At 39.4% G+C, this 27,163-nt stretch overlaps 1 protein-coding gene across 1 annotated transcript; it reads right to left on the reverse strand.

Annotated features, from left to right (window-relative positions):
* Positions 1–1,165: 1,165 nt before the first annotated feature.
* On the reverse strand, positions 1,166–26,782 carry pepd (peptidase D). Its single transcript, XM_034185783.1, has 15 exons — positions 26,733–26,782; positions 20,744–20,927; positions 20,352–20,479; positions 15,712–15,775; positions 14,396–14,443; positions 14,028–14,089; positions 13,711–13,755; positions 12,492–12,567; positions 10,178–10,224; positions 6,961–7,029; positions 4,684–4,761; positions 4,443–4,591; positions 1,991–2,175; positions 1,723–1,914; positions 1,166–1,534 (listed from the first exon to the last, which is right to left on the reverse strand). Exons 1-15 carry the CDS (start codon positions 26,747–26,749, stop codon positions 1,391–1,393), a joined length of 1,488 nt encoding a protein of 495 aa, XP_034041674.1. The 5' UTR covers positions 26,750–26,782; the 3' UTR covers positions 1,166–1,390.
* Between the last annotated feature and the right edge of the window lie 381 nt (positions 26,783–27,163).

Raw genomic sequence — 27,163 nt, forward strand, 5'->3', positions numbered from 1 at the left:
CATCAGCATGTGAATGCAGTGTGACTGCAGTGTCAGTTAGCATTAGCATGACCACATACAGGTTACCACAGTCTGTGGTCGGACTGCTAGTAGTCAAATGCACCATGTCAGTCTAACACCTGTCCAGTATGAACAGCGGTCTGCCCCACATCCACAAATGTGGTGCAACTTCCGGAAAACTTTAAAATCAGCAGTTTTCTGATCCTGTATCACTTAACCCCTGTGGCTCTGATGAACACATCATGAAAACATAAGATTTTTAAATTTCCTGCCAAATTCAGCCTTGAGGTGTAAATGTAGCTTTTGTAATATGTATGTATATATGCATGTATGATGGAATAAATGATTTTTTTTTTTTTATTATTATTAAAAAAGTAATTCAGTCCTTCCAGCAGTTTAAAAAAAAAAAGAGAAAAAAGCAGCCCGTGTTATTTATTCGTGTGGGTCCCCAGGGAGGACTAGTTTATGGGCCACCGGTGGCCCATTTTGGCAGCTGGACTGGATGAAATAAGCAGATGGTCAAACACCCCAAAGTGCTGCGTGTGTGTCACAGGGGTTAAACTGTGTAAATCATGCTGCTGATTAAATCCACACTCAGCATTGTTTAAAACAATTACCCAGAAAAATCCCAAGTTCAGCAGCACTGTTCAGTCAAACTACACATGCGATTTTAGTCCAGAGTAAACTATTGTTTACCAACGTCACACTGAAATGCTTTTGTGTACTGGAGCCGGTCAGCGGCCTCCTAGCAGTAAACTTTATCTCTGATCCATTAGTACTCTGTGTTTTGAGTATGCACAGCGCTGATTCTGAAGTACAATGAAGACGAGTGTGACTACAAAACAGTTTCAGTGAGACATTTGTATTTGCCCTGTTTTGTATTCCAGATGGTCAGAGAATGATTGTTTTTAAAAGTTTGTAAAAATAAAGTAATTATTTGTATACCTCAAAGCACACAGGTCTTCTACCATTCCTGCACCACTCCAGTGTTTTCCACCACAGACACTGAGGTATAGCCTGCCATCTAGAGGACAGTTATAATGTTTCACCTAATGGACCTGAAAGTTCAACTTCTGTGTGTTAATTTATTGCAGCTTCACTTTAAGAAATTATGATATTTTTTTGTCCCCCCCACCACAAATAATTTTTTTGCACTTTTCAGGTGGCAGTTTTAAAAATATTTGCATTTATTTATGAAAAAGGCACAGAAATGAACACTTTAGGTGTTACAACATAGTACCTGTTGATTCTATTGCATTAGATGATTATGTATCTGTTGTTAGAAATAACAGGAGAAGTAATAATGTCATTTCCTCTGATGAGTGTCTGATTTTGTTATGCGAATTTGTTTTCTGTGACATCACGGTGCCACAGCCTGGAGAGACAGCGTTTAGGATTTCTTGCTGCCGACAACGGGGCTGAAGGTTTTTTCACTGTCGGACATGAAAGCCTCGATCTCCTCCACGGTGCGAGGGACGCAGGTCAGCAACTCGATACCATTAGCCGTCACTGCGATGTCATCCTCGATGCGGACCTGCACAAAGGCGCCAGTGCGCACAGAGGTCAGTTGCACACGGTGAGCAGGGCAGACAGGAAATAGAATCTGTGAGGTTTCTTAGCAGAATGAACCGGCAACCTTTGAAAGTGTTAATATTTGAAGTAAAAACATGCTTTTGTAAAAAACAAACATGTTTGTTCTGTTTCTGGAGGCAAGGAACTCACCCCTCCAAAGCCACGGAAGCGTGAGAGCACTTCATTGGAAATGAAGCAGCTTTGGGCGGGGTCAGCCAGCGCCTGGTCCAACAGGTGGTTGATGAAGTATATTCCAGGCTCCACGGTGAGGACCATCCTCTCCTGCACCAGGCGGCCCATCCGCAGACTCCTCAGTCCAGGCTCGTCAACACGAGCCACGCCCTGAAAAACCAGATCGGCTCATTACACTGGCTCAATCCAAGCTGATGAAGGTTCAAGTGTGGAGCCATGCACTCACCGCCGGGTAGCCTCCTACGTCATGCACATCGATCCCCAGCAGATGTCCCAGACCGTGGGGCATAAAGACAGCTCCGAGGTGGACATTCATCATGTCATCCACATTACCCTTCAGGATGCCGATCCTCACCAGCTCCTCCAGGTGAACCCGGTCAGCCAGGCGGTGCATGTCGGTCCACTTCACACCTTCAAAGACAAATCCCTTCACCAAGAGCGTACTTAACAAAACAAGCGCTCACTCACTTCTGGCACAGTCCGAACTGATGTCAACAGGGTAAAAACTCAAAACCAACCAATTCTGAACAAGACCCAGAAAAAGTAGGGTGTGGTTCTCTATCTTTTGCATTTTGAGAAACCCACATTTCTCAACATTGCACCCAATGACTCAAAATCTCACACATTTTTGAAATGTTGCATCCTTAGAATGCCAAGACGGAGAATCACACTCTACTTATTCTGGGTCAGGCCCAAAACTTCTCAGTCACTTCTCCTAGATAACGTTTTCATAGTAATTTAATGACCTGTTCAGGCCCACCTACACTACCTTCACAGCCCACCAGGGGGCGGGTGTTCACAATTTAGGAAGGCAACGTATTTTTGTCACGTGACTCCCACAACAGTTTTCTACTTTATTATGGGCAATAAAGCGGTCCACACAGACTGCTTTTGGGCCTCTTCTATAAACTATTCAAACTTTCAACAACATCATTTTATTCAGCCAGAAATCTACACCGCTATGACATTTGTATAAAAATATTTTATGCATTTCACTGAAAGTTTCTCGTTACAATCAAATCAAAGCTAAATTACAGATATCGTGTATTTAATACCTACGACGTCACTGAATGATCTTTGATTAAGTGACCATCTAACAGCAGGACATGCACAAAAAAAAAAAAAAAAAAAAAAATAGACCATAATAATTAAATGCCCCATATGTCTCTGTATTCACCCTTAAAAAAAAACAAAAACAAAGTACTTATTGGACAAAAAGATTTTATAAATACATGACATGTCAAACTGTACATCTTAAGACATGGCATTTGGCACTGCCCATCAATCAACTGATTTTCCAGATGTTGAAGTGCTAAAATATATGGCATGCATATTTACGCATGTTTAAACATGCGTAAATGTACGCTGCTGCTGACTGTTAGAGTCCCTTTATTCAGAGAGTGCCCTCAACTTAGAACTGTGCTGAACTACTGAATGAACCTTTTATGTTTTCAATTTTTTTTTTTTTTTTTGTAATCAGTTATCCACATACAGCAACAAATTCAGGTACAGGTACTATCAAAATAAATATAAATAATATATAGTTAAGCTATAAAATTTACAATTTATGATGATTTATTTAATTTAAAGCCTGATTTATGCTTCTGCAGCTCTGTAACTCCGTGTCATGCAATGATGTGTGTGACAGTTTTAAAGTTCTCCGTCACTGGATTATGCTTTATTCTGTTTTAATTTGTCCCTCAACAAGCTTTTCTTTCTACAATAATCACCTCCAATTCAAAGGTAAGCTGCAATTTTCTCTTTTTCATCTTCGTGCTGTAAATTTGCAGACTTTTCTGCCAAATGTATGTGATCCCGAAATGTAATCAACGTGCGCCCTGCAAAAACTATTAAAATATGATGGGAGACAAAGGAGTGAAGGCAGAAAAGTGTCAAATCACAGCCTTTTACACAGTCTGATTTAACAGGTGCACGTCAGGCTGCGGTCCGTGTCTGATCACGGTGTGAAAAAAAATGAATTGTTTTAAATCATGGGAATGACTCCGGTCCCACATGCCAGGGGTTTTTAATGGAAATACCTTGCAACTGGACAGGACATTTTATCCGACGTGAGCGAAAAATCTGTTATACAAAATCTTTTATATACAGTGTTTAAAACATGGAAAACAATACAAAAACTTCGGGACCTTTTTTTGTCCGGTGACTGCGAATATCTACTTTATACGATGACATGGTGAGCTTTACTGTACATGGGACTGAACAATAAATTTACTTTAACGATGATGGTTGCTTCCATCCCTCATGGCTGACTTTATTTTTTAAATTTTTTCTTCTGTTCGGATCTGAAGGGAATCTGTACATCTCAAAGCCCTTTTGTCTATTTGTGCCTCCATAGCAAACAGGCATTTTCTGCAAATAAATAAATAAAATAGCTGGATTTACATGTGGATAGATTAACAGTGAATGCTATTTTGGCCCCAAGATGGCATCACGAGTCACATGATTTATTTTTTTTTTTTTTCCCCCGACTCTGACTAACAACAGGTCACCATATCTGCATGCACTTCAGCTTTTGACCACACGGGGCAGTATGAGACCACCTTCTATGCAGTCAGGAGGCTTCAAATGTACAGAGGGCAGGCAGCTCAGTGTAAACGTCTGCTGATGTTCTGGTAAACGCAGCGTACTCTCGTGTACAGTTAATGAAGGGATGAGACCTGGTTTGATGGCAGCCATGACAGTTCGGGAAGACTTGAGCACCGCCTCGTAGATGGCCTTCTGGTCTTCTGTGAACTTGCCGTTGGCTGGGAAGGAGCAGGTGATGTCTGAAGAGTAGCAGTAATACTCTCCTCCCATGTCAAACAGACTGCAGAGGACAAAACATCGAAACACACACACAAAAAAATAATTTAAAGTGCATCGACATCTGTGTCAGAAAAATGGCTAAAAGCTTCTCACCACATGTCTCCGTCGATAATGGTTTTGTCATTAGGAGCTCCAGCATGGCCATAGTGCAGCACGGAGCTATTATGCCCCCTATTGGTGAACAGTAAAATAAATAAACTATAAATACAGTGATAATAAAGAGGTCAAGTGAAAACAATTTGCAACAGATGTGCGAACATACACATTAGGATTTCAGATTTGATGGCAGTGTTACAAACTGATTATAACCTAAACACTGTGCATTTCCCTGTGAGATCATAATTAAAGAAAGGAGAGGAGTTTAAAGCACACACCCAACACAGCTGTTAACATCTGCTTATAACTTTCTGACTGCAGTATTCTCTGACTGTTGATTCTGTGGAAACCTTGCACCTGATACGTCAGCTGCGTGTAAAGAGATCAGAGAGAGTTCGAGCATAGGTTCAGAGCTTATGGTTCTGAGTCTTCCACTGATGCGTGATAAAGTTTTGAATGATAAGGTAAGCCAATAAATAACCTAACAAATCAAATAATCTATTTTCTAATAAATTGGGTCCCAATGTCACTACAGATGTTGTAATTGTGAACTGGGCGTGAAGAGTTCAAACAATAGGTCTAATTTGTAAATGTGTGTTCATTTGTAAGTGTTATTGTGTGTTTATTCTGATCTGCTCTGTGTTCTGCCTGACCTGAGAAAGACACAGACACACACACCAATACCTTTATACTCTTGTAGCTGTATTTTTGTTGGATGTTGTTTTACATGTTTATTTAATCGCCTCTGTCATTATTTTTTAATAGTGTAATCAATATTCTATTATTATTTTTATTAGTAAATGAGGACTTTTTAAAATTAGGGTTACCAAAAATTGGTTCAGTGGTTTCTGAGAAGAAGTTCTAATATGACAAATGGAAAAATGGGTGTGACCAGAGACGATGGGTCACATCAAGATCAAAATTGAAAATTTCACAAAACCTGTCAGGTATGTTTTTTGGCTTGCTGATTGCTACTCATGTAACAAATTGCAGCTCAACTGCTGCATAAATGGCTGTATATGAAATTTTTTTCAAGATGGCGGCCATATGTGAACTCGGATCGGAACACCTCAAACAAACTTTGGTGTCCTCATGGGTAGTAGGAACATGCACACCAAATTTCAACTTCATTGATCCAGTCATTTCAGAGGAGATGATGTTTACACACGCTGCCACCGACGGACAGGAACCCATGGCATAAGTCCACTGGACCGTCGTTCCAGGTAAGATAAAAAGGGCATTTGAACCCAGTACATTTCTTATTTGACTTTTAGAGGAGCTGCAGTTAACTGAAATCAAATTTTTTTTTTTTTTATAATGAAATTAACTGAAGGAAATTTTGATCCATACATTTATGAAATGTCCTCAAGACAAATTATAAAAGTAGCACTGCTACAAGTAATTGATAATGAATCAATTATTAAATTAAGCGGCAACTACTTTGATAATCAGTTTTTATTCTGTTCTGTTTTTTGTTCTTTTTAAATACACCCAAATTCTCTGACTTCAGCTTCTAAAATTATGGCAGCACGGTGGCTTGGTGGTTAGCACTGTTGCCTCACAGCAAGAAGGTCATGGGATTGATTCCCACCTGTGGCATTTCTGTGTGGAGTTTGCATGTTCTCCCCGTGTTTGTATGGCCTGGAAACTTTAAATTGCCCGTAGGTGTGAGTGTGAATGTGTTTATCTACATATGACCCTGTGATAGGCTGATGTCCTATCCAGGGTGTACCCCAGCTCTCACCCTATGATTGCTGGGATAGGCTCCAGCCCCAACATGCAACTCCACACAGAAAGGACCACGTGAGAAGTGATCCCACAACCTTCTTGCTGTGAGGCAACAGCGCTAACCACCAAGTCAGCATGTCACCCCTAAGTCACTGGCCCCATTCATTTAATAACAACAACATCAGTTTTACCTGAGATTTGAAAGTCCTTTAGCATTCCTATTTAAATTAATTTTTCATAACTACAAATAGAATTTCAGTGTGTGCACTCATGAACAGTCCACTTGCAGAATTAATTGGGATTCAAATCAACAACTCTGCAGTTTTTGCACAAACGGCCTGCAAACCTGAGCTGCAGTCACCTGTTCTGAAACCTAAAGTCATGCCTCCATATGTTGATGACATTTATTCTGGACTTTTGCAGTCAACTGATGAGCCATAAAATATCATCTCCATCGATGATGTCAACTTTAATCAAGCTGATAAAGGGCACAGGCTGTAAACTCATTAACTAAGGGCACTAAACCAGCATCACACCATCACTTACGTTCCACAGATGCAGATGTAGGAGGTGTGACGCATCCCTCCTTTAGTGTAGCAGTAATGCTGGAACAAGCTGGAGGAAAAAAAAAAGAGTAGGATTTTTTTTCAGTGAAATACTTCATTATAACTAGAAGCACTCAGAGAGTGCAAACCTCTGCCAAGGCCATGGGGTCACTGACGCCATAACATCTACACGCCGTGGAATCACTGAACCTAAAAAAGTCTAACAATGATGTTTGCTCAGTAGTAAAAAAAGTTTCATCTGCTGTGACTGGATAGCATGTATCCTTAGCGCTTGGAATCACAGTTTATTGCAACTTGCACCTTTCCCAGAAGCTACTGTCATCTGAGCACTGATATTGATATTGCATGTGCTTATAGACAAAAACATATAAGAGACAAAATTCAATTTATTATTCAACTAAACTGAAAATATATGAATTTTTTAACATTTATGAAACACTTCTCTAAACAAGGCCATAGGGTCACTGACCCTAAAGAGATTCCCTCCTTGGCACACTGATCTATTTCTTTTTGTCTCTTTCTAAAATGGTATATAATAATCATTAGATTATTAATATATAAACAAAAATAAATTTAAGAAAGATTACAATTTGAAAACAAATGCACCCAAACGTGATGACAGCTGCAATTGCTTAATGCTAACTTTTAACATTGAAAATGCCATAGACATGCTAATGCATTAGCATCCGGATCGTGATCTGGATCACCACTAAAATTTAATCACTTGTTCCTCTTGTCATTTCCAACCACTCCACAAAATTTCATCAAAATCTGTTCAAAACTTGAGTTATCCTGCTGACAAACAGACAAACGCGACCGAAAACATAACCTCCTTGGTGGAGGTAATTAGGAAGCTAAACAATTTGTGCACAACAAACATGAGAGAAAGCACCAATTATCTGGAGGCCTTTAGCGCCCTCTAGATTTATCCGACAGACAAGCACATGAAACATCACAACACAGGACAAAGTGGTGAGCCCACATTTATTTTCTTCACCCAGCAAAAAGAAAATGAGTGAATGACAGTTGCTACGATAATAAAAATAAATCAGTTTTTAAAGAAGCAAATACGCCGTTTTAAAAGGGAATCAAACTAAACATGAAAAGAATTACTACACTGCAGTTTATTTTCTGTTTCTGCTTAAGCATATGTTAAAAAATAAATAAATAAATAAAACACTAGAGACAGCCAGTTATGAAATAGATGCAATTTGTTCTGTATTAATTTGTCTTACCTTGGAGATGACTAAAAACAGCAGCCTTTTCTTCCTCTCTCAAAATAAAGCACCAAAATGCCCTCAAACAGATGAATTTTTCCAGATGTAATAAATGACAGTTATCAATGATGTTTGTGATACTAATTAAAATTTTTACACCAAATATATAAAGCAGTGGTTTTCAAACTGAGGGGCGTGCCCCTGAGTTCTTCAGGGGGGGGTGATAAGATGGTGGAAAAGACAGAGAGGAAGGACAGACATTCTCTGTATGTTGACTGGCAGTGATTCAGTAACACGCAACCGGCTTGATGGTACAGGGATGTTTGTGGTTTATCTCATGAATGAGCTTACTTTTCCCACACAGTAGTAATGTATTAACGCCTGAGATGAAGGTCATCACCACATTGTAATACCTGGCTAAGGGAAAAAATGTAAATTACTTGTAAATTCTATAATAGTCATACAATTATTAATATCAAAGTAAGTGATGCCAGCATGCTGGAGTCTCTGCTCTCCCTGTGGATTTCAGTGCGCACCAGCACTTCTCACACTCGGTGCTTGTGTGCAACTGCCATCACGGAGTGTAAACATAACAATAAGCTAATCAATATAATCAGCGGGTGAATGAGGTATGTTCACACATTTTGAAGCTTTAACAATTTAATTTTGCTGAGTTTCATCATCATTACATTAAATTATTTTGACAATTACACATTTCTTAATACAGTTCACGTGATATGATCTGTTTATTTTACTGTCCATTCATAACTAGGAGCGCATTTGTTTTTTTTCTGTGTCAACCTATCACAGCTCTTAGAAGATTGCGACATACCTAGCAATTGGGTCAACCCCGCCTGCTCACAAAGACAAGAGTTTCTAACCACTCCTTGCTCAGAGTTGCTCTCAGTTACTTCCTGGATCACTCTTAGCCTAAAGATTCCTAGGAATCTTAAGCCACCTTGACACTTGCACAGATATGATCCTCGTACAGCTGCACAATTCATCTTGCCAATGCATCACACTTTGTCCCGCTGGACGCCACTTTATACATATAATCATTTTGTAGCCAATGATGCATTTGCTCTCAGTACTTGACTGATGAAACCATTCTCTCATTCCCAGAATCACAAAAATTAGCTGCAGCTTCTCTTGTGCACGTTGTGCGGTGGAGAACACATTTGGAATTATATATATATATATATATATATATATATATATATATATATATATATATATATATAGTAGTGGCTTGGTAAAACAGTTGCATTTTCATTCCTTCTTATGAGTTTGATAGTGTATCTGTAAAATTATTATGGATGTAACATCTCATCATAATCGTTCAGCTGGACTGCGCTGCAATGAGGCACATTGACGCACAGTATTTTCAAATAGGTTGGGCAATGTTTACAGCTAGTTCACAAAATTAATGCGTGCCAGAAGTTTTGAACATTTCAAAAAAATTTTGGCGCTGGCATGCAGCCACCCACAGTTCACAATGGTTTACATTGAGTTTACTCACTGGAACACCAGATTGCGTGCCAGTGCGGGAATCAATTTTCTGCAAGTGTAAAGACAACTTTAGTCTCTGGTTTCCACAAAGATCACAGCATCTTCTGTGAAGGTCAGTAAACCTTTCCTCATCATGTACTTTAGACAGTTTTGTTAATTCTGCATGTTTTAATAACAATGGACTGTCTTATGTGCAGAAAGTGCTAACTGCGGTTAGCATCTTAAGACAGCTCATTAGTCAAAGTGTCATGCTTGGTTATATAAACTTCTGACAATGGTGAAGGCTGCTGAGATCAGGATTGGTTCTACATACAGACATAGTACTGTGGAACTTTAAGTACATCTAATGGGCATTTCCAATGCTGCTTAATTGTGAAAATTAAAGTCAGACTTTGCACAATAACCATTCAACAATCATCACACAATCATCATCAACTCACCAGGTGCCCCTGGAAAAAGTGCACTGCTTACCTCTCCATTTCATATTCCTTCTGTCCGGGTTTCACCTGCTTCATGACCTACGGAGAGGCAGTGGATCCATCATTACAGTTTATGTGGTTAGTTTGAAAGACGCAGAAAGAAATTAACAATGTCAACCAAACCTGTATTTCGGGCTAAACACCGAACCCAAGTAGGATTTTGTGGTTTTGAGGGTGAAATGGTTCAAAATCCAACTTGTTCTATGTATAGCCAGTAACTTGAGGGTTGTAACTCTCCAGTCGCAGCCACAGATGCCTGTAACTCCTTCAGAGTTGTCAAGAGTCTCTTGGCAGCTTCCCTCACGTGTGCCCTTTTTGCAAGGTCACTCAATTTTTGAGAACTGCCTTCTCCAACCAGATTTATCATGCAGTACTATACTCTGTGTGTTAATATAAAGACCAAGACATGATCATGGACCCATTCCCCTAACTTGTCAAAAGAGCACGGGTTGTAAAATGATTTATGTTGAAAATAATCCATATACGAGTATACTTCATTACTCCTTTAACAGTTAAAAGTCTACACGACACATTGTGGTATGACAAAAAGCGTTTCACTCTCATATGGACTAGACCATGTGGAACCTGAAACAAGTAATGTTTCAAGCAGGAGTCACACAGACTGCTGATAACATTACAGATCAACTCATCTGTAATGTCTGAAGAGCGTACAGTCTATGAGAAGCTGAATATTCTCCGCAGACGTAGGTGACCGTTTTAAAAGGTCCCATTTGGTCCATGACGGCCTGTCAGCTACATGATTAAGTCCAAACAAACACTGTTTAAACTATTCCCAGCTAAAATACTTTCAGCCAGTTATACACCCAATAAGTCCCCCACTGCTGCATAATATTATTAAGAAAAACTAAACTGGGATTTGAACTATATTGTGTAAACCTATAAAATACGAGGGCTGTCAAAGTATAGGTCCTTTTTATTTTTTTCAAAAACTATATGGATTTCATTCATATGTTTTTACGTCAGACATGCTTGAACCCTCGTGCACATGCATGAGTTTTTCCACGCCTGTCGGTGACGTCATCCGCCTGTGAACACTCCTTATGGGAGGAGTCGTCCAGCCCCTCGTCAGAATTCCTTTGTCTGAGAAGTTGCTGAGAGACTGGCGCTTTGTTTGATCAAAATTTTTTCTAAACCTGTGAGACACATCGAAGTGGACACGGTTCAAAAAATTAAGCTGGTTTTCAGTGAAAATTTTAATGGCTGATGAGAGATTTTGAGGTGATACTGTCGCTTTAAGGACTTCCCACGGTGCGAGACGTCGCGCAGCGCTCTCAGGCGGCGTCATCAGCCTGTTTCAAGCTGAAAACCTCCACATTTCAGGCTCTGTTGATCCAGGACGTCGTGAGAGAACAGAGAAGTTTCAGAAGAAGTCGGTTTCAGCATTTTATCCGGATATTCCACTGTTAAGGGAGATTTTTTTAATGAAAGATGTGCAGACGGGTCTGTGCATCGGGACGCAGCCGGCGCGGTGCGGCGGCACACAAAAAACACCTCCGTGTTGATAACCATTTTTAAAATCCAGGCGACTTTTGATGGCTTTCAGTGGAGTGAGTATCTGAGAAATTGTTTAACAGTTGGGCATGTTCCAACTTGTCCTTAAGGCTTCCAACAGAGGTGTTTTTCCTGTGGAGGAGTGTCGCGGCGGCTGCGAGCCGACGCTGCAATCCGTCCGCACGTCTTTCATTAAAAAAAAAAAAAAATCTCCTTTAACAGTGGAATATCCGGATAAAATGCTGAAACCGACTTCTTCTGAAACTTCTCTGTTCTCTCACGACGTCCTGGATCAACAGAGCCTGAAATGTGGAGGTTTTCAGCTTGAAACAGGCTGACGACGGCGCCTGAGAGCGCTGCACGACGTCTCGCACCGTGGGAAGTCCTTAAAGCGACAGTATCACCTCAAAATCTCTCATCAGCCGTTAAAATTTTCACTGAAAACCAGCTTAATTTTTCGAACCGTGTCCACTTCGATGTGTCTCACAGGTTTAAAAAAAATTTTGATCAAACAAAGCGCCAGTTTCTCAGCAACTTCTCAGACAAAGGAATTCCGATGAGGGGCTGGACGACTCCTCCCACAAGGAGTGCTCACAGGCGAATGACGTCACCGACAGGCGTGGAAAAACTCACGCATGCGCACGAGGGTTCAAGCATGTCTGACGTAAAAACATATGAATGAAATCCATATAGTTTTTGAAAAAAATAAAAAGGACCTATACTTTATTGACAGACCTCGTATATCCTGGTTTGAACATGAGTGAAAAGGTGTGTGCAGTTGTGAAGGATCTCACCATTTTGTGAGCTTCACTGGAGATCCTGTTTGTGTAGCGCAGAACCTCCAGCTCCATGTCGGTTTTAAGCAGACGGCTGCAGGAAGAGACAGCAGAAAGTAAAAAAGTAAATCCTCTCAGAGTGAAAGCATATTGCACTGAGACTTCCAGTGGAAAGCTGCTGGAAATAACGGCAAGCACAGTTTCAAACATAATGAAATTTTGGGTTGTTGACTGGTGATCCTTACTGGCTATGTACTGTACCACCTTAGGCCCTGTGTCCATACAGCTTTTCACTTTTCTGGTGCGCACAACCCAGTGATTTCAGTGGGTTAGGGAAGCCTACATGTGATTTGTTTCTAGGACAACACCAACCAGCTAACAACAAACTTTATAATGTACAGTGATGAAAAAGTACTCACCCTCAGCAAGACCCAAGTGTCTGTACAATCTGCTATCACAAATGAGCTTATTTTGTCTCTCCTGTGAGATTCCGAATTACAAATCAGTAAAAATAAACCTTTCATTCCCAGTTGCCTGAAAATGTGCTGCAGTGATATCACAGCGTCTTTCTGAAACGTTTTAGGGTTTTCAACTAAAAAAATGATCCACGCATTCCCACAAAAAAGTAGTCTGCCCTGACAAAAGGTGCTGGATGCGGTATTATTTCTGGAGGTGGCTACATGTGGCCACATATGTTCCACTCTGCTTTAGATCAATTGAAGATGATGAAGAAGAAGAAGAAGAAAAAAAAAAAAGACACCTGCACTCAGAGACAAAAAAAAAAAAAGCCATATGACAAGAGGGCCTGACTGACTAGGTGATTAATGCTACAGTGTGTAAGATTTAAGGGATTTATTTGCATAAATGGACTGTATCATTCATAAAATCTGCTCATTAGTGTGCAAGTAACTGCAACAACAAATCAATGCATTTTCATGAGCTCAGAATGAATCCTTCATATCTTCACAGGAGTGCCCCCCCACCCACAGAGGCCACTACATTGATACAGTAGCCCGAAATGGACATACTTAGTCCGTCTTTCACATTTTGCAACACGGCTGAAAGACTGAAGAAAATGAAGAGGGTACGATGTTTGCTCCACTAATGCAATTTGTAACCTCGCCACTAGAAGATGTTAAATCTTACACACTGTAGCTTTAAAATGCTTTTTTTATGTAAACTCTGATGCACTCGAGGTTTTAGCAGTATATTAATGCAGAATAAATCAGATACTTACCATTCCACGATCACGGGGTGTAAGAGAGTGTTGTTCACGCTGAAGCTGATTAGAAAACAAAAACATCGCAAAAACATTTATGCACTTGCATTTGCACTTAGAGTACAAATCAGATATCTGTTCATGTAGATTAAAGAGATGAAAGAACAGTTTTTTAAAAAAGCAAGCTAATGCAAGTTTATTTTCTTAATCATATTACACTCAGAATTATGCTCAGCAGCAGCAAACAGGATGAATGAGAATCTGACATATTTTCTTATTAAAAACACCAACATCCCAAACAAAAGTACCATTATATTAATGCAAATTAAACATACCGACTGATTCCATCAAAGGAGGCTTCACGGCTGACACTCCCACTGTCTGTGTTACGTCCTCGCTGCGTGCAAAAACAACAAATGCCGCCACTGTTAATAATGTTCACACGCAGTGCATTAACATTTCTGTAAAGGCTAATAATTTATGTACAACCACAGACAGAAATATAATTTGACAGCTGCATGATTAGTAAGAGAGGAACTGTTTCTATCCTTACAACACTACTTTAATGCAAGAAATACTTAAAAACATTGCAGTTTCTGCATCAATGCATTTTCTAAAAGATCAAGATGTTCTATGTTGTGCAGAATGCATATAAAACCAAACCAGATTTGCAAGTTAAACTCCACAGAAGCAAGCGCCATACCAGTGTCAGGAGAACTGCTGGACTCAGGCCGGAAAGGACATCCGCAATCTGCAAGGTGGCAGAAAGAGTAATTAGAACAAACGGTGACAACAAACGCCTGGTTTCTGTGCGGCTGGGCTGCAGAGACAAAAAGGTCACTCTGACAGGTGCTGTGGCGGCTCTGTGGGTGTCAGCAGCATCCTTAAGCCACTTTATTGCTCCTCTGCCTGAAGCTTAAATGTCAACAAACTGATTCCTGACTCTGCTGGAATGACGACCATGGAAAGCATTATCTTCTCTAATACCGGCTCAGTTCTTTGTGTATGATGTCATAAACGCTTGCGAAGGAGAGCTCAAAATCAAAGTTGAAATTCTTTATATATATATATATATATGTGTGTGTGTGTGTGTGTGTGTGTGTGTGTGTGTGTGTGTGTATATATATATATAAAATGGACACTGAACAAAAATATAAACGCAACACTTTTGTTTTTCCTCCCATTTTTCATGAGCTGAACTCAAAGATCTAAAATATTTTCTGTATACACAAAAGACCTATTTCTCACAAATATTGTTCACAAATCTGTCTAAATCTGTGTTAGTGAACACTTCTCCTTTGCTGAGATAATCTATCCCACCTCACATATCAAGATGCTGATTAGACAGCATGATTATTGCACAGGTGTGCCTTAGGCTGGCCACAATAAAAGTCTTGTTTAAAATTTATGGCACAACATTAAGACAGCCCTGCAAAATACTGGGAGAACATAGTCTGGTCAGATGAGACCAAAACTGAAACTCGTTGGGTGCCATAAAACACACCATAACAACAATGAAGTTGGGAGGTGGGAACATCATGGTGTGGGGGCCGTTTTTCAGCATCCAGCACTGGCAAACTTCTATAATTAAAGGAAGCATGAATGGAAAAATGTAACAGACATTCTTCATAACAAAAAAATCTACCAGATCAATGAAAATGAAATGAGGGTGGACATTTCAGTAAGACAATAATCCCAAACACACGCCAAGAAAACTCTCAGGTGGTTTTAGAGAATGAAATAAAGCTGCTAGAATGTCCCAGACAATCACCTGACTGGAATCTTTGAAATTCTAAGACTGTTTGTGTGGAAGAATGGACCAAAATCACAACTGAGCAATGCATGTGACTAGTTTCTGCTATTTTCTCTGCATAAATAGCAGGAATGAGGTTGATTTTCCCTGAATGCGTGTCCACTACGCATTTTAGACTATGCACTATAAATGGTCAAGATAGGGCCCTTCGTTCATTTCTTACACAGAAAGGTTGTAAAGAGTAGCTACAGTGCAGGCAGACTTACCTCAGAGGTGTAATGCACCTCATCAACAGCATATTTATTCTTGAAATGCTCCTTAGGGAAGATTCTGCAGAAGATGAAGAAAAGCACAGTTAAAATATCTCACAATTTGCACATCAAGCATTTTTAAAGGGGTCTGTTCAGGAGACAGGAACATTTATAAACACTAAGATAACAAAGAGGAAACAAAACCAAAGCGAAACTGCTGACACAGGAACTCTGAGGTGATAAGATAATTTTGTTATAGGTCAGATAAAGTCCTCACAGGTTTATAGAGCAAACAACTGCGATATCATTGATTGAGTTTTTTTTCCAACCAGACAGTATGATTGACTGAGGCAAACCACCTTCAGGATCACTTTATTATTACATCCACCAAGGACGTAAGAAAATCACCTGCGTTTATTTGTCTGTCTGTTAGCGGGATTACGTCAAAACTACTGCATGGATTTTGACGAAATTTTCACAACAGATATTTGGCCAAGGAAGAACCCATTCAATTTTTGAGTTGATCCTGATCCGGATTCTGGATCAAGTTTCACTTGATGTAGGCTTTGAAGGATTACATCAAAACTACTTCACGGATTTTGACGAAAGTTTCAACACAGACACATACTAGGCCATTCAATTTTGGAGGTGATCTGCATCTGGATTCTAGATCAAGTTTCACTTTATATAGTCTTTGAAGGATTATATTAAAACTACTTCACTGATTCTCAGCAAATTTTCAGCACGGACACATACAGATCTGCTAACCGCTAATTATCAAAGCTAACATTTTTGTTAGTAGACTAGCTTTTCATTTAACCATCAGCAGACAATTAGCTTCCGATAAATGTAGTTCCGATAACTTTTAGACTGCTAATATATATTTTTTGCGGGCATAGTGAATAAAGCTTAAGAGTTAAAAACATTTGTAAAATCTGAAATCATAGATTTTAGTGCCTGCCTGTTACATGTTTTGTAGCAGACAGACAGCTATGAGTGGTAGAGCTCCATTCTCTGCAGGCAGAAGAGAGCTGACTACCAGAGAGAAATATTTTTTTTTTCACACCATACAGATTTGCAGACAGCTTTGACCTATGGTTAAAATTTTAAACAAACTAATTCCAGACAAGTTATTGAAATTAACGTCACCTCTATTGTTTTACAAAGTGAAAATATCAGCTATGTTTTGGTTTTCAAGTAATGCACAAATTTTGAAGGTTTTAGCGTTTGAAAACACACATGCCGCAATGCATTATGGGAAAATTTGTTTCCTGACATCAGTGGCTGGTCGGTTTATAACACACAACTGTAACGTGTGGTGGGTTTTACAAAGGCAATCTGAAAACTGAAAATTCTGTTTTTTTAAGTGATTCAGCACTTTGAGCGAATGTGTGGCAATTGCTCTTCACACTGCCATCACATTCACACATTGCCATCTACTGGATGGCCAGTAGATGGCAATTTTCCCATAATGCACTGCAGCATGTGTGTCTGTACTCTAAATGCTAAAACCTTCCAAATTAGTGCATTACTTTAAAAGTAAAACATATAGCTGATATTTTCACTTTGTAAAACAACAGAGGTGATGTTAATTTCAATAACTTGCCCGGAATTAGTTTGTTTAAAATTTTAACCATAAGTCAAAACTGTCTGCCTGTTCATGACTCGTGTGATACGCCTGCAAGTCTGTATGGTATGAAAAATAAATGATTTTTTTTCTCCTTTTCTTTCTCTCTGGTCACCACTTTTGCTGAGAGAAGGCTGATCTGAGACAGATGCACTGATTTGTTGTTGTGCCAGTGTAGTGGAGTAAATACCGAACGTTATCGGCCTAGCTTTTAGCTGTAACTTCCACTAAATTTTTTAGGGGTTTATCGGTTTAGCTTTATAAAAGTTAAACTTTTCAGTTAGCAGATTAACGGTTACCAAAGCTAACTTTTTGGGTAGCTGTGCCCACCACTGGATACATATTAGACCCCATTAAATTTTGGAGGTGATCCAGATCTGAATCCGGGTTCTGGCTCAAGATTTCACTTTATATACGCTTTAAAGGACTACGTCAAACTACTTCATGGATTTTGACAACATTTTTCAACACAGATAGATATTAGGGCATGGACTCCACTGAATTTTGGAGGTGATCCGGATCCAGATCCATATCTGGATTCTGGATCAAGGTTCACATTATATAGGCTTTGAAGGATTATGTAAAAACTACTTCATGGAGTCACACTACTTTTTCACCATGGACACATATTAGGCCATTGAAGACTCCATTAAATTTGGAGGCGATTTGGATCCGAATCCGGATTCTGGATCAAGATTTCCCTTTATATACTGTACGCTTTGAAGGATTAAGTCCAAACGTCATGGATTTTGACAACATTTTTATCACAAATACATATTAGGCCATGAAAGACTCCATTAAGTTTTGGGGGTGATCTGGATCCGGATCAATATTCACTTTATATAGTCTTTGAAGGATTATGTCAGAACTACTTCACAGATTTTCACCACAGATATATATTTGGCCATGGAACACTCCTTTAAATTTTGGAGGTGATCTGGATCCGGATTCTGGATCAAGATTTCACTTTATATAGGCTTTGAAGGATTTCTTCAAAACTACTTCCCAGATTCTCATAAAATTTGCTCCCCAGATTGGTATTAGGGCATGGAAGACTCCATTAAATTTTAGAGGTGATCCGGATTGGCGGACATCAGAAATCTGTGATTGCTCTTGTTTAATCCTTGTTTTTACAGTGGCTTGCAAAAGTATTCAGCTCCTTGGTATTTCACACATTTTGTTTATGGTATAGAGGAGGGTTTTCTTTGACCTAAAATCTAGGCTTGCATCTCAGGTGTACTTTCTGGCAAATTGTAGCTGAACTTTCACGTTTTCTTTTTAATAAAACCCTCCTCTGTACCACCTCATCATGAAGCTGTATAACTGGTGATACAAAATGCAAAACATACACTATGCACAATTTCTCCACTCCCAGCCACAGAAGCCTTTAACTTCATCTGGGTGTCTTGGTGGCTTTCCTCACTCTTCTTCTTTCAGTCACTCAGTTTTTGAGAACTGTCTTCTCCACACAGCTTTACCATAGAGTGCCATACGGTTTGTATTTCTTCATAACTGATGTAAATAAAGTTCAAGACATATTCAGTGACTTGGAAATGTTCATGTATCCATCCCCTGACTTGTCTGAAGAAAACTGGCAATTAAACTGATTCAGGTATTATAGCAAAGGGGCTGATTACTTATGCAACCCATCATCTTGGCTTTTATATTTTTTTATTAATTTATATCAAGTTGTAGAGATTTACTTCCAGTTTGAGTCTAAGGAAGATAATTTTAGAAATTTTTATAATGAGAAGCCTGATTTACTTTTTGTATCCGAAATGCCATAAACAAATTAAATTGCATGAAATACCAAGGGGCTGAATACTTTTGCAAGGCACTGTATTCGTTTCCTTGTCATTGCTGTGTGTTAGTCTTGTTTTCTGTGTAATTTACAGACCTAAATTGTTACTTTAATCCTGTGTCTGTGTATACAGCCCTGCTTGGTCAACGACACCAGCGTTGAGTGACACATAACATCAGACAAGACATCAGGTCCCCGGCGTGACCAGAGATCTTTGAAACAAGCCAAGTCAGCAGCGGATCCAAAAACAAACAGCACATTTAGCAACCATGAAGAGGAACAATCAAACAGAACAGGTCTGGAGTTAGAGGCACTATTTGACACACACAGCATCCAAGTTTCACATAAAGTATGTGAGTCACAGCATTTCTATTCCCACAGCGCAGCCACTGAAGTAGATGTCACAGTCTGTCAGTCATGCAACATTTCACTTGTGAACGAGATAACTTCAGTTGTACTGGCCCGATTGTCACAAAACCTACATGCGTTACACACAATGACCCCAAGAAGCCTGTTGAAATTGGAGTCAAAAGGTCAAAGGTCAATGGGCCACACTTTGTAAACATCTTTTGAAAGTGTTAACTTCTTTTTTAACTGCCTGACTGTCACCAAACTTGGTATGTGTGTTATCCCAAGAAGCCTATTGATTTTAGCATCAAAAGGTCAAAGGTTGAGTTCACTGGAGCATACTATGCAAAAATCTTGTAAGCTCAATGATGTAGTTCCTCACTGCATGTCACCAAACTTGGTTTGTGTGTTCAACAAGGTGACCCCAAGAAGCATGTTTATTTTGAGGTTAAATGGTCAAAGGTCACAGTCACTGAATTGTGTAAAAGCCTTCTGCACAAAAGAGTCAATGTAAGCTTACCCAGGGTGCCCTGGGTTAGTGCAGACGATGCACTTGTTTACATGACATTAAATTACATTTGTTCACACTTAATCAGCTTTTATGTTGCCCTTGCAGGCATTTAGTCAGCCTTTTCCTCACGCTGAATATAAACGTGTTCTGTTGAAGAGTCGGGAGTCTACAGCACTTCTTTTAAATCACAAACATGTTAAATGTTCTGCAATGTCCAAGTTGTTCCTGGCTGCATTACAAATGCATTATACACATGACTAAACAGAACAGAAAAATATGTTGGAGTTGCACTGCTGCTAACTGTTACAGCTCAGCTGGTGATCGTTTCTGACCATGAACACAGAGCTTTGAAGATTAGCGTGACTCACTCTCCCATCCAAGTCGCATAACTTTCAGGCAGTTTGGGAACAAAAAGGATGGATTTCCCAGAGTCCACATCAACAGCTCCGATGCAGTCAGCCTCAGTTACTCCGAAAGTCCAGTGGAAGAAAGACTCCTACACAGGTGAAAGAAACATCAATTACAACAGTCGGCGAGAAGAAAGCAGGATGACTGTCAGCTGGTCAGTCAAAAGCCATAACAGAGCAACAGTGATTTTAGCACTTGATTTTTGTTCCACCTAAATAAAAGATGGAAAAAAAAAAACATTTAATTGGGAACAAGCAGTTATTTGCAGTATAGTTGAAACATCTGCGACAGACAAAGGCACAAATCTAAATGAAACCCAATCTGGCACACCCGAGTCCAGCTCGAGTTCTACCTGTCTGAAAGCAACATCTGTGTCCGTGCAGTAGCGTCGTGTCTCCTCGCCTCCCTGCAGCACCACCACTGACTTTGGCTCCACTCCATCCGTGGCTTTCAGCCCTGCACAGAGCCGTCGACGGTTCTCAGCAAACAAAGCCGCAGACACTCTCAGGGTGTCATTACCCAGCCAATAGACAGATCTTAAAGGAGAAGGAGATCACAGGAGGATCAGGGTGGCCTTCAGGTTCAAGACTGAACCCTGAATAACGGGATCAATGTCTCCATTAATTATGTTTGGTATATTATTTAAGGACCTGTGGTCTTCACTTGGACCAATTATGCTGAAAATGATCAACCTGTCATAAATGCTAATGTCTGGTTCTGTTCCTACTCATTTTAAATCGACAGTTATCAGAATTATACTTAAGAAACACAGTCTAGATCAGGGGTGGCCAAGTTCGGTACTCGAGAGCCACATTCCTGACACTCTTAGTCATCTCCCTGCTCCAACACACCTGAATGTGGAATGTGGCTCTCAAGGACCGAACTTGGCCACCCCTGGTCTAGATAGTTTCAATGACAAATTATGTACAGATATCGAATTGAATGTCCTGCTCAGAAATTCTTGAAAAAGTGATAGCAGCTTGTGATGCATTTTGCTAATAATAGCTTCTTTGAGATACTGCGGGATTCAAAGCGTACCACTCCACAGAGACAACACTTACTAAAATGGTGAATGACCTTCTGCCTGCAATGGATCTCACTAGAAGTAATAACATTACTGTGAAACTTGCTCTGGTAAAACATGGGGTACCACAGGGTTCTGCACTAGGCCCGCTCCTATAACACCTCTTGGACAGACACCGTGATGGTATGGAACTACTTTTTATTGCTATGCTGATGAGACTCAGCTTTACATACCAATTAGTGCAGATAATGTCTCTCTCAAATGAGGATTTTAGAGGACTGTGTGACAGCAGTGAAAAATCTCCTGTAACTTCTTACTCCAAAATTAAGAAAAGACTGAGATGATGTTCATTGGTCTTGCAAGGCACCAATACCTGTGTGATCAACTAACACCAACATTGCATACATGCTTCATTAATCATAGTCCATCCAACCATCTTCTATACCCGCTTACTCCAGGTGGGGGTGTGTGTGTGTGTGAATGGGTGGGTGGGGGTGGGGGGGGCTGGAACCCATCCCAGCAGTCACAGAACATGAGGCAGGGTACACCCTGGACACCAGGCTTTCACAGAGCCACATACAGACAAAAATCACATTCACACTCAAGCACACACCTATGGAAATTTTCCAATTCACTTAACCTGCATGCCGCTGGATGTGGGAGGAAGCTGGAGATAACCCAGCAAGGGAACCCACAAAAACACGCAGAGAACATGCCCCAGGTGGGAATCGAACCCACAACCTTCTTGCTGTGAGTAAGAAGGCAACACTAAGCCACCGTGTTGCCCATTAATCATAGTGATAAGGCAAAAAAATGTCAAAGTGATCTTTGATCTTCACATTCAAGTAACTACAGTCCAACACTTTAACACACCATATCTGCAAATGGAAAGAATTAAAATTAACTTTATGTTCTTTGGACCGATGGAAATGTTGCAATTTAAACTGATACTAGAGGAGAGAGAACTGAGCCCCTGTGGCACTTCAAATGTTCAAACAGAGAATTTCATCTAATAATATCAGACTTAATGTACATAAACATACATGACTGTCCACCCCCCACCCCCCCTCCCATTTCTGACTGTCTGGGGGACAAGTGCTTGCATTTTATTCATTTAGGCAGCAACATTGAGAGGACTAAAGTGGAAAAAAAATAATAATTATTGCACAGTAGTAATAACAACATAATAATTTGACAGCTTTCTAACTGCAGACTCAGGAGGATTATTGACACGGAAGCAAAGCGGACATTGATTTCTGAAGCCAATATTCTGGATTTATGCATGGAAACCACAGCTCAGCCTGCCTTCAGATACCACGGACCGCCTGATACGGTTTAGTCATAAATCTAATTCTCTGGTCTGTGAACTTTTTGATAAGATAAACATAGGTCACATCGTGCACAAAAAGTTAATCTATGACGAGACTATTTTTACAGCTCAAGACCTTTGGTATCAGTCACAGTTGGGCAAGTCGGCCGGAAGATTGTATTTGTGAGGAGTGAGATAGAACATGGTTGTTGGACCATCAAAGCATGAACAGATCTACTGTAATAAGACAACAGCAGTACAGAACTCAGCACTTAAGAAGGAAAACTTTATGATTACCACATTATTCTCATGCATTTTTTAAAAATCTAATGTCAGTGCACATGGTGTCACATCTGCAGGAAATATTTATCTTATGATGCCGCATTTACAATATTATTCTGTGGCTGCAACACAGGTATTGGTTGACAATATTTATTATATTGAGATGAAAAGAAAAATAAGAATACACACTTACTGTAAAGTGAGATCACCAATCACATAAATTACTACAGTGAGGGAATATTCTCCAATGACAAATCAGTTGTTCAACACATTGTTAGTATGATGGCATAGAAAATGTTTGAACTAGAAATTGAATTTAGATTGGTAATAATCAGGTAAATAACAGAACATTAAATGAAAATTAATGAATTGATTATGAGGAACAAATGCCTAAATTCAACTGGTTCCAGCAGCAAAGTTAAACAGGCATCATCAGCTTTTTGACAGTCGAATATTTTAAGATGTCAGCTTCTTGTTCTTCCCCTTGTGCTACTGTCAATCAGCTTTGGCTGCATGAAACCTCGATTAGCACACGTACATTTTCTGATATTTTACAGGACACACAATTATACACCCAAATCATTATGAAACTAACAGTTTTCATGACCAACAACACACACACGCGCACACACACACACACACACACACACACACACACACACACACACACACACACACACACACACACACACACACACACACACACACACACAATACATTAACTCAGAAAAATTGTAAATAAGGTGAATAAAAACATCAAACCAAAACAAAAGACTTGTAAATTTGCAGTGATACAAGACCAAAAAAAGCACATCTTAACCAAATTCAATAAATCATTCACTGAATCTTTTAAGGCTAATCTTAAAACCTAATGATCATCTTTTTTTTTTGTAATCTTATTTTAATGATATCTGCTGATCTGAACATTTTATTTGTACTTCAGATTTTAATTTTACTGTTCTTCTGGATGTATAATTTTGTTTTCAGCACTCTGCAGTTGTTTTACTTGAAGTGCTAAATAAATTATCATCATCATCATTTTTCAAGTTTGGAAAAAGTAATTAATGACTTAAGTGATAATTCCAATGTTCTGTAACTCACCTTGTTGCTACACAAGGCATGCACCATGAAGAAAACTAATTAAGAAAGTGTTGTTAAAGTGTGCTTTAAAGAAACGAGAATGCTGGTTTCGACTCCTAAAAATGACATAACATGCAGACTCAAACACAAATACGTATTTCTTATATTTACTCAAATGCTTCTTTGGAGTAGAATTTGGTTTGATTTCAAAGCCCTTTCTAGTGTTTAGTACGATGTTCATTCTTAACCTCTATTTGTCTTAATGAGGAGTTTGTGATAGAAAAATCAATTGACAGGTGTTTTTCTCTTTGTAGTAAGGACTCCAAGTTATGCTGGTATATAGTATTGGGATTTGATCAAATAGTTGTAATTGATGGCACAATGAACAACAGAAGCACCATTAAAAATACGTTACTTAATATTCAATTTATTTGACTGGGGTGACTCCTTTATAACAATATGAAAATGCAACAAAATTCAAAACTTTATTAGGCAAAACTATATTTCTAATCGGAGTGCTGCAGTATAACCAGCAGTGACATTTATATGTGAAGTGATTTTTATGTCACTACACCTTACAACATTCTAATCCAATTACATTTTTTTCTGCCAATCTGATTGGTTAATCGTGTGAGATTTCAGACCATATAATATCGGGGTAATGGTGGCAAAATATTTGACCATTTCACATTTGGATGTATTACTCCGCACCCTGACGAGATGCCATTCCTGTCCTCCGTGCAACTGTGCATGCGCAATATTGTCGGGATGCGGAACTGTTGATTTACATGACGAGACACACAATTGGACAGAACACCGGCTGCTAGCTGTTAGCTAAGAGCTAGAAAAAGTCGCCTACCACTGCCACCGCCGAAATAGGTAAATTTAAGCTACCATACGAAAGTATTGATGCCTTTCCTGATACAGAATTACCATTTCACATTTGATGGATTTTCATGTTTGATGGATTACTCCGCGCCCTGACCGCTGTTGGAGCGGCGCTGCATCGGCTCGAGGGTAAGCCTCACCGACCGAATTACCTACAGAAAAATAAACTGTGCAAATGATGGAATTGAATTAGAATGAGAATAACCCCTTGTGTCTGATGATTTGCGGATGTTCATGCTGTTATACGGTCGCAAATAGCTCACACGCCGCTGTAAAACTCCTTTTTAAAGCTCAATTTGCATCCGTATAACCAGCATGAACTAAAATCTTCAAAATTATATTTTTCCAAACTGAGTGCATAAAGAGTATAACCAGCAGGATCTGTGAAGTGAATTTTTGGTGTCATTACACCGTATAACAATGAAGTAATTGAATATTTTTCTCGTGTCTCTTTTCATTTATGCACTTTGTAGACGGTCCCTATGCATTCCTCTCACAGTCTAGGGACGAGACAATCTCCCGATCGAGGCCTGCATTTGCATTCCATTGATGCGTTTATCGTTGTGTGCAGAGGATTCCCCACAAAGATCGCTTTTTTCATTGTCTTGTTGGGGTATTTCCCATGGAATTCCTTGTAATGACGTAGGCAGGAAGTTCCTCTTTGACCTCGTTTTTTTCCAGTTCAATTCTGCCATTTATTTCATATACTTTGTTCATGCTGAAAATGTTGCTCAACTTTACCAAGCGTTAAAACCATGATCGCCTTTACAGCACTCATTCAAAGCTAAGTAGCCCTAAAATATAATATTTTGTCGACATAATGACGAAGTTTCATGACAATCCAATATTGAGAACGTGGTTTTTGAGAACAAAGTGGCTATGGGTACGTACATCCATATCTTCTGCAGGACTGCTAAAGGTACGGACCGAGGTTCACTGAAGATACAGACAATGTACGGATGAGTTTTGAAGCCTTGCCGGACTTTTAGCCGCATATGGTACGGGTACGGACATATTTGCGCATTCTGATTGGTTGGTAAGACACCCTCCGTATCTTTAGAACGGTCTCTGTAGATACGGGTCCGTACCCATAGCCACGGCTTTTGAGAAAGTGAAAATGACCGTGCGTAATTGATCAACAGGAAAAACAGACTTTTTTTTAGACTAAAATTACCATAACTTCCTTATTTCTTAACCAATTTTGACAATCTTGGTGTTTTGTCTCGTCCCTACTGTAACAGTCGCTTGTACGTATTTGTCCAACTCGGAGGACAATTATAAAGCTTGCTAAAAAATGCAGTTGTACCTCGTTGTCTACATTCCTGAGGTTAGAAACTACAGTTTATTTTTTTGCAGGGTTCCTCTTATGGTTGATTGAGCCGTGAACGAATCTGTTAATATCTTTTTAACTTTAATGCAGTGATTTTTCTGTCCTGTGCAGAGTGAAAGTGATGTTACATGTTACAACATGAAACGAAAGTAATTCTTTAATAGTACATAAACACTCTTCACATTTTAAATCTCATATTTCTTTGGATATCAGTAATATAAAAATTCTAAGCCTAAACTTGGGAAAAAAAGAGTGAGGACGCCTGCAAAAAATAAATAAAATTTAAAAAAAAAAGCATTTGCCTGCCCAGACATATTATAAGATGACTTTAGTGAGATACCGGATATACAGAGACTGTTAATTATCTGACACGAAATAAAAACACATTAAAAATAGAGTGTTGTCAGAAAGCAGGAGACTGAACTCACTCTGGTGCTGCAGCCATGACGGTGCCCAGGCTCACTGTCACATGACGACGGCGGTCACGTGGTTTTTGTTGGCCCGATCAGCTGACGTGGCAGTGTTGCGTTCAAGACTGTAGGAGATATGGCGGTTACTCTTAAAAAAGTCTGCTCATTTCGATTGCCTTTACAAAATGCTAACTGTAGCAAGAAACTTGTAAATGAGAGAAAAAAATGACAGCTGTGGCAATTTCATGCAAACATACGTTGTGTTATTTTCTTTTCATGTATATGTTGTCGAGATTTGTTTTTACTGAGTTCAAAGGGCATAATTCCTACCATTTCCATATAGCGAATCCCAAAAGCTTTTTTTAAAAAGTAAAACCCCAAGTGTTTACAAGCACTTATTTACTGCTGTACATGATTATCTCCATAACAACAGCAACCTTTTCCCATTC

The sequence above is a fragment of the Thalassophryne amazonica genome, chromosome 2 (assembly GCF_902500255.1).
Source record: "Thalassophryne amazonica chromosome 2, fThaAma1.1, whole genome shotgun sequence".
NCBI lineage: Eukaryota > Metazoa > Chordata > Actinopteri > Batrachoidiformes > Batrachoididae > Thalassophryne > Thalassophryne amazonica.

Bases quoted from the DNA above. Each gene is read 5' to 3' on its own strand.
- pepd (XM_034185783.1), bottom strand. The intron at 4,592-4,683 runs GTGAGAAGCTTT...TGTCCTCTGCAG, and splicing joins ATTATCGACGGAGACATGTG to TCTGTTTGACATGGGAGGAG. The intron at 1,535-1,722 runs GTGAGTTCCTTG...GCCTTTGTGCAG, and splicing joins GCTTCCGTGGCTTTGGAGGG to GTCCGCATCGAGGATGACAT.